The sequence below is a fragment of the Balaenoptera musculus genome, chromosome 8 (assembly GCF_009873245.2).
Source record: "Balaenoptera musculus isolate JJ_BM4_2016_0621 chromosome 8, mBalMus1.pri.v3, whole genome shotgun sequence".
Classification (NCBI taxonomy): domain Eukaryota; kingdom Metazoa; phylum Chordata; class Mammalia; order Artiodactyla; family Balaenopteridae; genus Balaenoptera; species Balaenoptera musculus.
This window is the reverse complement of record NC_045792.1, coordinates 475,929-492,465: the sequence shown is the minus strand read 5'-3', so window position 1 is coordinate 492,465 and position 16,537 is coordinate 475,929. Positions and strand designations below refer to the sequence as shown.

At 51.2% G+C, this 16,537-nt stretch overlaps 2 protein-coding genes across 3 annotated transcripts in view; one reads left to right on the top strand and one right to left on the bottom strand.

Moving 5' to 3' along the window:
- The window catches only part of JAM3 (junctional adhesion molecule 3), a 59,363-nt gene extending 56,891 nt beyond the window's left edge, over window positions 1–2,472 (top strand). Inside the window, exon 9 of one of the 2 annotated variants that reach the window (XM_036861719.1) lies at window positions 120–2,472. In XM_036861719.1, the coding sequence (XP_036717614.1) occupies window positions 120–155 (36 nt within the window). In that variant the 3' untranslated portion in view covers window positions 156–2,472. The remainder of the gene's footprint in view (window positions 1–119) is intronic. The other variant, XM_036861720.1, reaches the window with a different exon arrangement.
- A 628-nt stretch (window positions 2,473–3,100) lies between these two features.
- The window catches only part of NCAPD3 (non-SMC condensin II complex subunit D3), a 59,483-nt gene continuing 46,046 nt past the window's right edge, over window positions 3,101–16,537 (bottom strand). The window contains exons 28-34 of the mRNA XM_036862294.1: window positions 10,342–10,452; window positions 8,588–8,770; window positions 7,965–8,125; window positions 7,682–7,821; window positions 6,783–6,860; window positions 3,912–4,101; window positions 3,101–3,813 (exon numbers count right to left, since the gene is read on the bottom strand). Coding sequence (XP_036718189.1) covers window positions 3,708–3,813; window positions 3,912–4,101; window positions 6,783–6,860; window positions 7,682–7,821; window positions 7,965–8,125; window positions 8,588–8,770; window positions 10,342–10,452 — 969 coding nt within the window. The 3' untranslated portion in view covers window positions 3,101–3,707. The remainder of the gene's footprint in view (window positions 3,814–3,911; window positions 4,102–6,782; window positions 6,861–7,681; window positions 7,822–7,964; window positions 8,126–8,587; window positions 8,771–10,341; window positions 10,453–16,537) is intronic.

Below are 16,537 nucleotides of genomic sequence, written 5' to 3'. Positions count from 1 at the left end.
AGGCCTTGCGGCCTCTCCTCAGAGCACGCTGTGGGGAAGCGGTGTCAGGCTCCCTTCCCACCGCACGCCGGGCCCTGCGTGGCCGCGGGCCGCCCTCTAACCCGGCGTTGGCCTTGCAGGGTGACTTCAGACACAAGTCCTCGTTCGTGATCTAGACGGCAGCACGGCCGCGTGCACACGTGGATACCTCCACGGGGGACCCTGCTGGGAGCAGCCCCGCGAGGGGAGCCAGACGGGGCTGGACATGCACACGAAAGCTTTTTGTTTTGGCCGAAGTTGACCGCTACTCCTTTCTTACTTTTTAACAAGCCACACGAATAAAAGAGTCTTCCTCAAGATGGGCACCGTCACAAGGCCAAAAAGTGACCGGGTTCTCAAGGCCGACCCCTTCGGGGTCTGGGTGGCCTCAGGGCAGGCGCCAAGAGCCCGGGAGGCTTGGTGATCTGCCCCGTGGCAGGTGGTGTTGGCATCGGTATCCAAGGGCTGGCAGAGGGGGTCAAGGCGTGAGCCTCAGCTGCAGTGACCTGGCTTCACGGTGGCCCGTGAGCCAGGGGCCAAGTGGTCAGGCCACTTCGTCCTGAGGCTTTGCTGTCACTGCCCTAGTGTCCATCTTGGGGAATCTTTTGGGTCAGCGTTTTATAACAACAGTCCAAAGCAGGAAGGTAAATTGCTTGTTAGGAGGAGGGAATCTTCTTACCTGTGGGAACCCTGCTCATCCATGGAGGGTCCCAGTGCTGAAGGAAGACCTTCATCTTACGCTAAATCTGAAATGGTACTGATGCAATGTTCTGCTTTTCTATGGGTGTTTATTTTATAAAATTTTACATTCTAAATTTTTGCTAAAGATGTATTTTGATTATTGAAAATTTCTATTTAAACTGTAAATAAGTTGTCATACAATGTTAAATAACCTCTTTTTTTTAAAAGTTCAACTTAAGGCAGGAGCCCAAGCTGCTCCTGTTCAATTGGAAACACCACTGTTTCTTGTGCTTAGGAAACCTTTAAGAAAATTCCAGTTGAGTATTGTCTTGGTCTGTTGGCATCTCTCCAGAAGGGACATGAGGGGCTCTCGGGTTAGCGTCAAGCTGCCTCTTCCTCGGGCTACTCAGACCACCTCTGCCCCAGACCCACATACGCAGTGTGCAGACCGTGCTGGTTGGTGCCCGGGGTCGGGCCGCACACCTGCTCGGAGTGGCGTTGGCTCCTGACTCCAGGCCAGCCCGCCCGCCCGCCCTCGTCCGACGCCCCGACGCTGACCGTGCGTGGATCAGCCCTACCTAAGGGTGCCATTCACGTACCACGTGGGTCAACCCAGGACGGCGGCAAGGGCGGGGTCCTCAGTGTGGCACCCCAGCCTAGCTTCCCTGGGACAGAGGTTTTTGGCTGAAGATGGCTCAGGAAACAGCAGCCCTGCTGTCTTAAATTCATTTTACTTACTTACTTGTGTAGTTCATACGACGGTCCAGGGCCAAAGGCACTTTTGAAATCAAATCTGTTACCTACATTTATATTTTTTTAAAGACAATGAACCCCACTGTCCCTCTCTGCCATAAAGACAGCGCAGGTTCTGTCTCGCCTCACAGGAAGCTGTTCTGCAGGGCCGCAAGGCCAGCCTCTGAAGAACAGCAGGAAGGGCGGCCGGGCGACGGCCCGACTGACGATGGGCAAAGTGTGTGCCTGAGTCAAAGGCAACTTCCTGATCGTGCCCCACATGCTGCCTGCTTTGTGGGGGCGTCAGGAACAGCACCCTTTGTTCTCAGCCTCAGACACGCTGCTGTGTTAACTCAGCGTGAAGCCCTTGGGAGCAAGGAGCTTCTCAGAAGGATGCCTCCGACTCTGTGTTACAGGATGGTTTTTATGTAGAACAGAGTCGTCTTGGGATGAAACTTTCAGCGTCTTCTTACTTGAATACTCGAGACTTCCGTTGCCCTTTCTTTTCTGAGTCGTGTGAACGCTCTGTCGTGGAGTATTTATTTGCAGCAGCAGAGGGCAGCACCTCGTCACGCTGGGGTGCCTGACTTCTTCCGTCTGGGTCTTGAGAGCGTAGACCTAAGACCGTCCCTTCATCCTCAGCTCCTCTGGGTGGAGAAGGGTAGGGCCCTTCCGCCTGTGGGGGCAGCTCCAGCCTCCTCCTCGGCTGTCATAGTGATGGGGTAGTCTTCTTGCACCCTAAAACCTCCGCCCCGCTGCCACGTGACCTGGCTCTGACGGAGGAGAGAGGAGTGAGTGTGGGGTCTGGGAGGTTGCTGCCCGTCGCTGTAAAAACGCAGACAGAAAAGGAGCATCGAGTGATTTTAAGATGTAAACGTTGCTGGAGACGCGAGGCCACGTGGGCTGCCGGGGCCTTTGTGTGGCTGCAGCTGTACACAGTGCCACAGACCTGTGCTACTAACAAACACACCTGTGAGTTGGTATTTCTTAAACCTCATTTATAAAAGCTTCTAAAAAAATAAAAAGCAGCTCAGCCTCTTCATTCCTCTCCTTCCTGTGTCGTGTCTGGCGCGGCCCTAGGTTTGAAGCGCTGGACGGAGGTGAGGGTGTTCGCTTAGGGGCAGCCCTGTGACTGACTCCGTGCACGCGTGTCAGCTCACACACGGGAGCTGGGGGGTCACGACATCCACCCTCTTATCCAACCGCCCCGTCACGTGCAGGACACACAAGCAGCAACCCTGTGCTTTTACTTCTGTAGAATTGGGATTAAGACGTGAACCAAACAGATTTCTTTCTGGTCATTCTTGGACAAAACACACACATACAAGTGCTTTAAGGTTACCTGACGGCGCCGACAGAGGAACCTAAGGCCACTCTCCCGCAGGAACAGCCCTTAGCGGACTGCGTGCGTATTAGCGCCGCTCTTGCTCCGGGTGGGGAACACACAGGGTTTTCTTAAGCAGAGACGTGTGGTCTGTGCTAAGATGTCTGCTGTGAGGAGACAGACAGAGGCAGGGACAGAGGACCTGGACGTTAAAGACAGATTGAGTCCTTTTTCCCTAACGGGGAAGATTTGGGTTCTTAAACACTTTATGTCAATTAAATGACTACCGATAAAAGTCCTGCGCTAAAAATTCTCAAAGGCTGTACTCACACTTAACTTTTATTCATTTGAAAAAGCTTTAAAAGTCTGCAATTTATAAATAAGAATAGAAAAAAATATTACAATCAAGATTTTGACATCAGATACGGGAAACTATGTACTTAGTATAACGAACTGAAACCAGCTAACAGAAGCTTGACTTACAGAAGAGAAAGCTCAAGGAGTGTGTTCTTTAACGACCAGAACAGCGCTTATGAGAAGGGACTGGATATTTTCAAAGCTTTTTTTTTAAATTCACAAATCTCTCGGTTTATTGCACACAATTAGCACATGACACAGGCTGGCTGAAGTGGGGAAAAGAGGGTCACAAACCACGGTGGGGAGAAGCCGGGGAAGGAGGCCCTTCTGCAAGAGCAGGACCTCCAGTCCAGCAAGGGTCCCTGGAGAAGCAGCGTGGGAAGCCGCCCTCTGACAGCCTCCTTCCGTCTGGAGTAAAGTTACAGTATTAAATGCCTAAGGCATTTCTCTAGTATTTTACACTTTTTAACCAGGTATTTCATAAGGAGAAATTGAAAAGGTTGACCAACCACACAGGTGAAAAGCTAGGCGGCGCTGGACTCACAGGCGAGCCCTTTGCTCACGGTGGAAGCGTCTGGGGCCAGGGGCACAGTGGTCAGTTGGCTGTTTTCAGGGGGGCCTTGCGGCGTGACCTCCTGGGGGCTGTGCTGTCCTTTCCTCTGGCGGGAGATGTCACTTTCCACTGTGGAGGCTGCGGGGGCCTGGGGGGAATAGGTGTGTCACCTGGGGTGTCACCTGGGGTGGGACGGCCCCCCGCCCCCCAACGGGAACACGTCTGGGCGGGGGCTGGGGAACTTACGGCATGTCGGGCAGCGACAGACAAAGAACGTTGTCCCCCTGGCCCGGGGCCTCCGACACGCCCAGACTTCCTGAGGTGCTGGCACGGCTCGTGGACCTGGCCGGGGGGGAGTGGCCTCTGACGGGAAAGGGTGTCCGGGGTGAGCTGATGTAGCTGAGTCCCGCTCCAAACGTGACATTCTGGATGGTCCCTGGGTGGCGGGGAGAGTCAGGGGAGGGTTAGCGAAGGCCTTCAGGGAAAGGAACTGAACGAGGTCAGATGCGGGTCCACTCAGGCCCACGCGGTGCCCGAGCCCGGCCTCCGTCATCGGGCCACCCTGCAGCACCAGACCGCTGGCCTGACCGCCCTCCGAGAACCGGCGCGCACAGCCTTGGCTTCTCGCCGGCCACTTGTCGTGCCTGAGGCCCCACCGCAGCTCAGATCCCCCTGCAGAGTCCCCCGCTCTTCCTGTCACTGCTCCAGAGTCCCCTGAAGATGCTGCCCTGCTCCCTCCCTCCCTCTGGTCACTGCAGCCCTGTTGCTACCCCAGATGTCCCCTCGCCTGCCACCTCCCCTCCCACCTTGGTCAGACTCGGGCTCTGCGTCCCACCGGTTGTGTGAGCTACTGTGGGAACCTCGAGTTTCTTAATCTCTAAAGGGGAGACACACGCACCTCCCTCAGGAGAACTGCCAGGTTTGAATGAGATCACTTGTGTTAAGTCCTTAACACAGTACTTGGTACAAGGTAAGTGCTGAAAACACTGAACCACGACTGTCGTTTACTACCTGGGTCCCCCCATCCCCAGAGGCAAATCTGTGCCCAGATCCGCATGTGCACCCCGGTGGCTCCGTGCTCAGGGGGCCTGGCCCCCACTGCCCCCGAGACGCCCCCACCTCGTAGGCGGTAGGCGTGCCGTCACTGCACGCGCCAGGACGGCCAGGCTCTGGGCATCCCCTGCGCCGTGGCTGGCTAGCGTCTGTCGGTGCATCCGTGGTGCCGTGGGCCCAGGAGCCTCTCGCGCCCCCTGAACAGGCAGCAGCAGGGCATGTTTCCACCGCTGCTGTCCAGACCCTGGGCCCCCGGGGGCTCCGAGCCCCCTCCCCGCACAGCCTGGCGCGTCCAGGCGGCAGCACCTTCGCCACCGACTTACAGCGTAAGAGGGACTTGCTACCCCCCACCTCCCCCCATTTTCAGCTAAAATCTGGCTCTGAAAATCCCTCATTTCCACTCGGCAGAAATGCCGTGTCCACACCGAGTGCAGCTGAGACCACTTCCCCATGGTCACCCCACCTGAGAAGTGGTGACAGAACCGGTATATAAACCAGAGAAGGCAGAACGTGGGCTTCTTAAGTTATCTGATAATTCTCAGAGGAGGGAGAGCTAGGAGGAAATCTTCCAGCATTTCTTTCTGGTTCAGTGTGAGGAGAGAGCCCCAGGAATTTTACATTCAAGAGACTTGAGAAAGTAGTCTCACTTCCAGTGCAAATCCAAGTGGCAGCAGCCGGGCCTCCTGTGAGGGGCTCGTGCAGTCAGGACAGAGCAGGGACTGGGGGACAAGCAGAGGACGGGAACTGCACTCCCTCCCACAGCGTCTGGCACCAAACCGCCAGGACAGGAGCACAGAACATACACCGCACTCTTCTGCTTAAAAAGGGTGACTTTTTACATACATAACATTCGACCCGTTCGACATACAGGAGGCCAAATTACCCCTGCTCGTCATGACAAAAGCTGTCACGATTCAGGCGTCATCTGGGGAGGGTGGGGTAGGAGTTCTGTTCATCCATTAATCTCCCTTAAAAGGACGACTGGGATGAAAATCATCTCTAACCGGTTAAGGATTCTAAGAGCTCACAGGTAACAGAGCCACCAGGCAAGGCGCACGAACACCGCATGTGCCCAGTAAGTGCTCGCTGACGGGGCAGACTGCGCGACGGCCCAATGCCCTGAGGCCTCAGCATCACGGGCAACGGCTCATTCCGCTCCTCCTGTAACAACGCCTACGACCAGCGCCGAGAGCGCAGTGGGGCCGGAGCAGGAGCGCCCGAGTTCTTGCCCAGCTCGGCCGCCCACCTGACCTCTTACCACGCCGGCTCACAGCCCTCAGCGTCCAGGCCCGGACAGCCCCCGGACACGGTGAAGGGCAAACAGTTACAAACCAAAGCCAGACGGGCGGTGAAGGACTTGCAAGTGTGGTGCCAGGGGCACCTCATCCACTCTGAGGGTCAAACGGGGCTTCTTCTGGAAGTGAAGGGGTGACGGCCAGGGGAGGGGCCCCAGGACGCGGATGACAGGAGAGCGGGGCTCCTGCACCCTTGGGAGGACTGCCCACCCTGGGGTGCAGAGCCAGGGGCAGGTGGCGGGAGATGGGCAGAGGCCTATGGGCCACGCCAGGTGGGGCCTTGCAAACATCCTACAGACTCTGGACAGGCAGAGTTTCTTCATACTGCAGTACTTGGCTCAAAATAATGGTTTTTATGGGTTTTGAGATAATAGGCTATATAAAACGAGTAATAGGAATAAACACACTTCTAACTCACCTCTGTTTTTAAATAGAAGGAAAGCACGGGACGTTAGAAAAACCTCCCAGTGGGAGAGAGAGGACACAGGCTGTCCTCACGGCCAGCAGGGGAGGCCTCAGCCCGCTCGGTCAGCCCGCGGTGACGCGCGGTGCCGCAAGCGCTGACGCCTGGCCCCTGAAGCGGGTGGCCTGAGGTGCTGGCCACCTGAGGAGTCACAGGTGTAAAAGCACCTGGAAGAGGGCGGCGGCCAGCTGTGCCCAGTCTGACCTGATGCCCCGCGACGCGGCTGAAGCAGCTCTGCTGCGACCCCCGCACACGCGGTACCTGCCGCAGAGCCAGGAGAGCGGCTCGTCCCCGCGAACCACTTACGGTCAGGGGTGCTGATCGCCCGCTTCGTTATGAGGTCAAGAGCTCCGCTGGACTCCTGCTCCAAGCCCTGCGAGGACACTGGGATGAAATGGGAGAGCGTTACCTCTCTGAAAACCCAAACAGCCCCAGGGACAAAACATTCCAATGAGAAAAAACACTTGCAACTACACAATACACTTAATGTCCCAAATAAAGTGTTCTTTTAAAGAGGTAATTCAGAAAGATACAAATAAATGACAAACACAAGAAACAACGGCCTTTCTCACTGGGATTCAAACAAGTGGAAATGAAAATGAAAATTTTTGGTCTATAAAGCTCAGCAGAGAAAGTGGAAAATTATGAAACCAGCGTTTCTCCGTAGGACCTGGGCTCTCATGGGCCACGGCAGGGGTGTCACTGAGGGGAACTGGAGACGACAGTTTGACCATCAAAAGGTTAAAGACATTCAGGGGGGTTAATCCTAAAGATCACACACATACAAGACTGTATGTTCCAGGATGTTCTTTGCGATGTGCTTTGTTTCAAAACGTTGAGAAAACCTACATTTCCAGGAACGGGCAGGTGAGGAACACGTCATGGCCGCCAAGGCACTGCAGAGGGGCGACGGGAAGCCCTCCCCGTGTTGCTGTGGTCGTGGGACTGTGTGCAGGACAGTTACGAAGCCACGCAACCTCCACCACAACTGCATACACAAAACCACACACACACCTCACAGCTACGGCTGGGTCTCCACATCACCCCATTTTCCAGATCCTCCATCATAAACAGGATTGTTTTACTCCCTGTGACCCCAAGTCCCCAAAGTCCCTTGTTTAAAGACAACAAACAGAAATGCTTTGATGGGGAAGGAGAAGGGGGCCCGGGTCTCCGAGAGCCCTGGAGCCGCCCGGTGGACTCACCGCGCTCAGGGGGCTCGCCTGGGCTCTCGGGACACATGGTGAAGGGTGGCAGCCCCACTCTCCGGCCGCGATGCCGGCCGCTTGACTCCACGGCCTTCTTGACGGAATTCAGGATGGCGATGGTGCTCGGCGACATGGGCCTGTTGTCGCAAAGACACCAGTGAAGCACAGAGGTGAGACGCGCCCTCATCCTCCCTCGGGCCCAATCTGCGCCAACACACGAACAATGCTCAGGGTGACCTGGGAGGTGCCTCTGGGGACGTGGTGACTCGGCCCTGCACACCTGGCTTTGGGCACCAGCCTCTTCAGTGGGCCGGTGTCCAGGGACAGAGGTGCAGGCATGTGGGCAGCGTGGGGCCTGGATGTGGACGGCTGGCTGGCGGCGGTGCCCATGGTGCCATTTTCTCGGCCGGCAGGAGCTGGCGTTTCCAAACTTGGAACAACCTTTCGCAGAAGAGAAATTAAGACTATGTATCTTCCAACACTTAACGTCAAGAAATGTTTACACCCTCTGAGCAGTTCCGTGTCACACCGGTGCCCCCGGCAGCTGCCTGGCACGGCACTCACAGGGCTGTCAGGGATTCTGGGAGAGCGGCGCACCCCGAGGGGGGCTGCGGGGGAGACCAGGTTCTCTGCCATCAAAGAGCAAGGACCCTCAGCAGGGTCCTCGCTCTCCGGGAACTTGCACGCTCCCCCCGCTGGGACTCAGTGACTTTCCAGATGGGCGGGGGCGACGGAGAGAAGGCCCTTGGCGATGTTGTCCGCGGGACACAGGAACACTGCGCCACCCTCAGGCCTCCAGCCACCCCAGGGCCTCGCTCGGACGACGGCGCTCACACGTGCATGCTGGGCCACGCCGGGGAGGCGGGCGGCAGGGAGCGGACTGGAGAGGGGCCGCCCACCCACCTGCCCGGCCCGCGCCCCCTCGGCGCTCGCGGCCGCCCCGTCCGCCTCGGCCCGCCGCGCCAGCTCCTGCTCCTGGGCCAGCTGCTCCTGGTACCGCTTCATGTCGTACTCGAGCTCTGAGGCCAGCTGCTTGTCAACCGCGAAGAAATCCTTGATTTCATCTCGGTAATCCTGCATCACCTCCTAAAACAGACCCAAGGCATCCGTGAGCATTCTCTTGAATAAGGGAATGAGCTCTCCCACATGACGTCATCAATAACAGGAACAGCACTGAGGACACGTGCTGAGAGCAGGCGGTTTCTACTACGTCGACCGACGAGTGAACCTGACGGTACTTCCCCAGGAAGTGCCGGCTGCACTGTACTGACCACACGGGCAGGGGCCTGCACCCCTGGACGCTCCCCGCGTATCTGCCAGGTAACCCGGAATCCCACCATCTTAGCCTAAAGCAGCCCGCCACAGGGCACAGAACTGCCCTGACAGCTGGATGGGGGTGGAGGTGTATCTGGGCAGCCTGGCTCGGCTCTGGGTCACCACCAGTGCAAAGGCTCTCGTGGTGCCACGAGGCAGCCCCTCAGGAATCCCAGCCTGAGGCTGGGGAGCGGGCAACACACGGTGTCCTGGCTGGAGCCGGCCACGGGGAGCTGCCCACACCGGCTTTCCCAGGGGACGCAGCTGCGGCTCGGAGCCATCTGCGCGTCCTGACGGAGGCTGCGAGCACATCAGGGCGCGGGTGCTCTCAGGTCTTAAGGACGGGCGCTAGGACCCAGCCTCGCTGCCATACGGAAGACACCATTTTCCCTAACACGCTGGAGGAAGAAAAGATCTACCGTGGCCCCAACCACTAGGGGATGAGACCCACCCAGTCCTCCAGCCGCCCCAGAGCTTCCAGGTGGAGGAGAGGACTGCGGGAGCGGCTCCGATGGGGTCCACACGAAGCCGTGCCACCCTCCTCGGTTAAAGCCGTGTGGCTGTGCTCAGTGTGTGCTCAGAAAAGGGGACTTACTTTCCTCACGTGTTTAAGGAGTCTACCTAGGACCTAAGCTCTTTTTATTCCTCTGTGAGGTTTAGCAGGGCAAGAAAAACATGAGTGACCTGAAGTCCTCATTTTCTCCACAGTCAGCCTGTCTTTCCCACCTTCACTTCTGTATGATAAAGAGATATTTGAAAAATTATTATTCAATCTAATTCTTTCAGAGCCCTTTGTGGAAAAAAATGATTCTTAGCATTTTCTGAGGAAGAAAATAGCCTAGTGTAAACAAAAAGGAAAAAAATGCTGCATTTCTTTCTAACTGAAAGATTCTGCAGAGAGGCCTGAGGCCTCATTTATGTCCGCTCTGCATGTACGCGTGCCCCACTGCGCAGACCAGGGTCAGGACGCCCCGAAGCCACTGCTCTGGACAGCGTCTCCCGACTGGGAACCCAGAGACAGCGTTGGAGGCAAGAGTCCTGAATTAAACGATGAGCATTTCCACTTTATCCCACACGAGTAAACTAAGACGAGGGCTCCGCTTGTGGCCGCAGCTGAGAAGCTTCAAAACTGAATGTAATTGTCAGCAAGGACAGACTCAACTGCCCGAAAAAGGCAGGACCAGCTTCCGAGGAACCTGCGGAGTCAATCTGTCTTCCCCCCAGTCAAAGGCCGGTCTGGGGCACAGCTCCGAGCCCAGATGGACCCATGGTCAGGACTGCGGGACATCCTGAGTAACCAACGGGGGCGTGGCACCAACCACAAATCCCAAGGCCGTCTTTACCCTGAGATAGTGCATGAGTTCCCGCAGAGCTGGGATCTTATTCTTCTCTAGTACAGACTTCAGGGAGATGATAATTGGAATAATATTTTCTATGAAATTCCTCTTCTGAACCTGTGGTAACACAAACAAAGACTGTGTGAGATGCACAAAGTTCTGAAAGACAAAGACTTTCCCTCAGCCTAGTTCTGCCTGCGTGGCCGATCTCGTACACGACCTAAGTTTACTTTTTATTTTTGATATGATTCTGGGGATTGGAGAGGAACGCCACCTCAGCTGGGGAGACTGTAAAACCATTACCTCAAAATGCTCAGAGGGCTTTGTAAAGCAGGCAGACAAGTACTATTCTTATTTCTAAACAAGAAAAAGAAACTAGAAATACAGTTAACCCTTGAACAACCCCAGTCTGTAAGTTACAGAGATTTTCAACTGCGTGGGAAGAGGTGCCCCAGCCCCTGCACTGCTCAAGGGACAACTGAGTGAAGAACTTGACACAAGCTCCAAACCTCCCCACAACCCACCACGGACCTCTGGCTCCTCGCCGGACCCCTCCTTTCAACATCCTCCCTGGGACTGGGGACATCTGCGTCCCTGCAGGTGGGAGGGCGACACGGGAGGGGCCAGGCCTGGAGACGGTTTGTGTGTCCCCCTCTGTAACTCTGCACACATTTAGAATGTGCTGGGTAAATTTACACAGTGCCTTCGCAGTCTTCACCAAGAACAATCACTAACCACAAAGGTCTGCACTTTCTCTTAGAATTAAAAATAACTCATTACAGTAGCCCACATATGCAAGACTATCATTCTGAATCTGAAAATTATTCTTTTCCTCATTTACAGTCACTAGTATATGTTCCTTACTTGTAATCCACTCATTTCTAAAAAGTCTTATCAGAGTTCTTGAAGCAGGAGGGCAAAGACTAAAGGAACAAATAATTTAATAAAGATGAGTCTGAGCAGAGGCAAAGTATAGGGAAAGCCTTAAAAAATGGCTTAAATGCATTCACTCCACAAATATCATCCAACACCTTCTCTCTACCAGACACAAGGCTAAGCCCCAGGGCTACAGAAATGAGGCCAAGAACTCTTGCCTTCAAGTTACTTCTAGGCCAGGCTGTGCGTTACAGTGTGTGGCCAGGTGACGAGTGGCAGGTGTTAAGGGACTTTGGAAGGGGGATGCCTAAGAGGGAAGGAGCAGGGCGGGATGTGTATCAGGGAAGACCTTTGGGATGTGCAGGGATTGGGTGGCAGCAGGCGAGGACGGGGTGGGACAGGGCACCTTGGGCAGAAACGGCAGCGCGCAAAGGCACAGAGCAGGAGAGCACATCTCCACGGAGGCCGAGAGTCAGCGGGCTGGAGGGATGGGAGGAGGCGTGGAGGGAAGGGCACGCTGTGCACACAGGAGTTCTGTGTGCCTTGAAGAAGAACTGGGATTTTATCCAGAAGGTGACAGGAAGCCACCAACCCACTTATTAAAGATATCATTGATGAGGTGTAACTTACATACCATAACATTTACCCATGTTAGGTGAACAGATGAACAAGTTTTGGCACAAGTATATGCTGAGTAACCAACACCGCATCTAGATAATCACCCACGATCCACGGCCCCAAAAGTCCCCTGCTCCCCCTCTGCCTCAGTCTATTTTAAGCAGGAGAATAAAATGATCAAATTTGCACTTAAGAAAGACTGCCCTGGTAGAAACCAGAAGATGGCGGAGTAGAAGGATGTGCTCTCACTCCCTCTTGTGAGAGCACCAGAATCACAACTGGCTGCTGGACAATCATCGACAGGAAGACACTGGAACTCACCAGGGAGGATACCCCACGTCCAAAGACAGAGGAGAAGCCACAGTGAGACGGTAGGAGGGGCACAATCAGAGTAAAATCAAATCCCATAACTGCTGGGTGGGTGGCTCACAGACTGGAGAACACTTATACCACCGAATTCCACCCACTGGAGTGAAGCTTCTGAGCCCCACGTCAGGCTTCCCAACCTGGGGGTCCGGCAACGGGAGGAGGAATTCCTAGAGAATCAGACTTTGAAGACTAGGGGGAATTGATCGCAGGACTTCGACAGGACTGGGGGAAACAGAGACCCCACTCTTGGAGGGCACACACAAAGTAGTGTGCGCATCGGGACCCAGGGGAAGGAGCAGTGACCCTGGAGGAGGCTGAACCAGACCTACCTGCTGGTGTTGGGGGGTCTCCTGCAGAGGCGGGGGGTGGCTCTGTTTCACCGTGGGGACAAGGACACTGGCAGCGGAGGTTCTGGGAAGTGCTCCTTGGCGTGAGCCCTCCCAGAGTCTGCCATTAACCCCATCAAAGAGCCCAGGTAGGCTCCAGTGTCGGGTTGCCTCAGGCAAAACAACCAACAGGGAGGGAACCCAGCCCCACCCATCAACAGTCAAGTGGATTAAAGTGTTAAGGAGCTCTGTCCGCCACAGCAACAGTCAGCTCTACCCACCACCAGAGCCTCCCATCAAGCCTCTTAGATAGCCTCAACCACCAGAGGACAGACAGCAGAAGCAAGAAAAACTACAATCCTGCAGCCTGTGGACCAAAACCCAGTTACAGAAAGACAGACAAGATGAAAAGGCAGAGGGCTATATACCAGATGAAGGAACAAGAAAAAACCCCAGAAAAACAACTAAATGAAGTGGAGATAGGCAACCTTCCAGAAAAAGAATTCAGAATAATGATAGTGAAGATGATCCAGGACCTTGGAATAAGAATGGAGGCAAAGATTGAGAAGATGCAAGAAATGATTAACAAAGAACTAGAAGAATTAAAGAACAAACAAACAGAGATGACCAATACAATAACTGAAATGAAAACTACACTAGAAGGAATCAATAGCAGAATAACTGAGGCAGAAGAACGGATAAGTGACCTGGAAGACAGAATGGTGGAATTCACTGCTGCGGAACAGACTAAAGAAAAAAGAATGAAAAGAAATGAAGACAGCCTAAGAGACCTCTGGGACAACATTAAACACAACAACATTCGCATTATAGGGGTCCCAGAAGGAGAAGAGAGAGAGAAAGGGCCAGAGAAAATATTTGAAGAGATTATAGTTGAAAACTTCCCTAACATGGGAAAGGAAACAGCCACCCAAGTCCAGGAAGCGCAGAGAGTCCCATACAGGATAAACCCAAGGAGAAACACGCCGAGACACATAGTAATCAAAATGGCAAAAATTAAAGACAAAGAAAAATTATTGAAAGCAGCAAGGGAAAAACGACAAATAACATACAAGGGAACTCCCAAAAGGTTAACAGCTGATTTCTCAGCAGAAACTCTACAAGCCAGAAGGGAGTGGCATGATATACTTAAAGTGCTGAAAGGGAAGAACCTACAACCAAGATTACTCTACCCGGCAAGGATCTCATTTAGATTTGATGGAGAAATCAAAAGCTTTACAGACAAGGAAAAGCTAAGAGAATTCAGCACCACCAAACCAGCTCTACAACAAATGCTAAAGGAACTTCTCTAAGTGGGAAACACAAGAGAAGAAAAGGACCTACAAAAACAAACCCAAAACAATTAAGAAAATGGTCATAGGAACATACATATCGATAATTACCTTAAACGTGAATGGATTAAATGCTCCAACCAAAAGACACAGGCTTGCTGAATGGATACAAAAACAAGACCCATATATATGCTGTCTACAAGAGACCCACTTTAGACCTAGGGACACATACAGACTGAAAGTGAGGGGATGGAAAAAGATATTCCATGCAAATGGAAATCAAAAGAAAGCTGGAGTAGCTATACTCATATCAGATAAAATAGACTTTAAAGTAAAGAAGGTTACAAAAGACAAAGAAGGACACTACATAATGATCAAGGGATCAATCCAAGAAGAAGATATAACATTTATAAATATATATGCACCCAACATAGGAGCACCTCAATACATAAGGCAACTGCTAACAGCTATAAAAGAGGAAATCGACAGTAACACAATAATAGTGGGGGACTTTAACACCTCACTTACACCAATGGACAGATCATCCAAAATGAAAATAAATAAGGAAACAGAAGCTTTAAATGACACAATAGACCAGATAGATAAAATTGATATTTATAGGACATTCCATCCAAAAACAGCAGATTACACGTTCTTCTCAAGTGCGCACGGAACATTCTCCAGGAAAGATCACATCTTGGGTCACAAATCAAGCCTCAGTAAATTTAAGAAAATTGAAATCATATCAAGCATCTTTTCTGACCACAATGCTATGAGATTAGAAATGAATTACAGGGAAAAAAACGTAAAAAAGACAAACACATGGAGGCTAAACAATACGTTACTAAATAACCAAGAGATCACTGAAGAAATCAAAGAGGAAATCAAAAAATACCTAGAGACAAATGACAATGAAAACACGACAACCCAAAACCTATGGGATGCAGAAAAAGCAGTTCTAAGAGGGAAGTTTATAGCTATACTAGCCTACCTAAAGAAACAAGAAAAATCTCAAGTAAACAATCTAACCTTACACCTAAAGAAACTAGAGAAAGAAGAACAAACAAAACCCAAAGTTAGCAGAAGGAAAGAAATCATAAAGATCAGAGCAGAAATAAATGAAATAGAAACAAAGAAAACAATAGCAAAGATCAATAAAACTAAAAGCTGGTTCCTTGAGAAGATAAACAAAATTGATAAGCCATTAGCCAGACTCATCAAGAAAAAGAGGGAGAGGACTCAAATCAATAAAATCAGAAATGAAAAAGGAGAAGTTACAACAGACACCACAGAAATACAAAGCATCCTAAGAGACTACTACAAGCAACTTTATGCCAATAAAATGGACAACCTGGAAGAAATGGACAAATTCTTAGAAAGGTATAACCTTCCAAGACTGAACCAGGAAGAAACAGAAAATATGAACAGACCAATCACAAGCAATGAAATTGAAACTGTGATTAAAAATCTTCCAACAAACAAAAGTCCAGGACCAGATGGCTTCAGAGGTGAATTCTATCAAACGTTTAGAGAAGAGCTAACACCTATCCTTCTCAAACTCTTCCAAAAAATTGCAGAGGAAGGAACACTCCCAAACTCATTCTATGAGGCCACCATCACCCTGATACCAAAACCAGACAAAGACACTACAAAGAAAGAAAATTACAGACCAATATCACTGATGAATATAGATGCAAAAATCCTCAACAAAATACTAGCAAACAGAATCCAACAACACATTAAAAGGATCATACACCACGATCAAGTGGGATTTATCCCAGGGATGCAAGGATTCTTCAATATATGCAAATCAATCAATGTGATACACCATATTAACAAATTGAAGAAGAAAAACCATATGATCATCTCAATCGATGCAGAAAAAGCTTTTGACAAAATTCAACACCCATTTATGATAAAAACTCTCCAGAAAGTGGGCATAGAGGGAACCTACCTCAACATAATAAAGGCCATATATGACAAACCCACAGCAAACATCATTCTCAATGGTGAAAAACTGAAAGCATTTCCTCTGAGATTAGGAACGAGACAAGCATGTCCACTCTCACCACTGTTATTCAACATAGTTCTGGAAGTCCTAGCCACGGCAATCAGAGAAGAAAAAGAAATAAAAGGAATACAAATTGGAAAAGAAGAAGTAAAACTGTCACTGTTTGCGGATGACATGATATTATACATAGAGAATCCTAAAACTGCCACCAGAAAACTGCTAGAGCTAATTAATGAATATGGTAAAGTTGCAGGATACAAAATTAATGCACAGAAATCTCTTGCATTCCTATACACTAATGATGAAAAATCTGAAAGAGAATTTATGGAAACACTCCCATTTACCATTGCAACAAAAAGAATAAAATACCTAGGAATAAACCTACCTAGGGAGACAAAAGACCTGTATGCAGAAAACTATAAGACACTGATGAAAGAAATTAAAGATGATACCAACAGATGGAGAGATATACCATGTTCTTGGATTGGAAGAATCAACATTGTGAAAATGACTATACTACCCAAAGCAATCTACAGATTCAATGCAATCCCTATCAAATTACCAATGGCAATTTTTACGGAACTAGAACAAATCATCTTAAAATTTGTATGGAGACACAAAAGACCCCGAATAGCCAAGCAGTCTTGAGGGAAAAAAACGGAGCTGGAGGAATCAGACTCCCTGACTTCAGACTATACTACAAAGCTACAGTA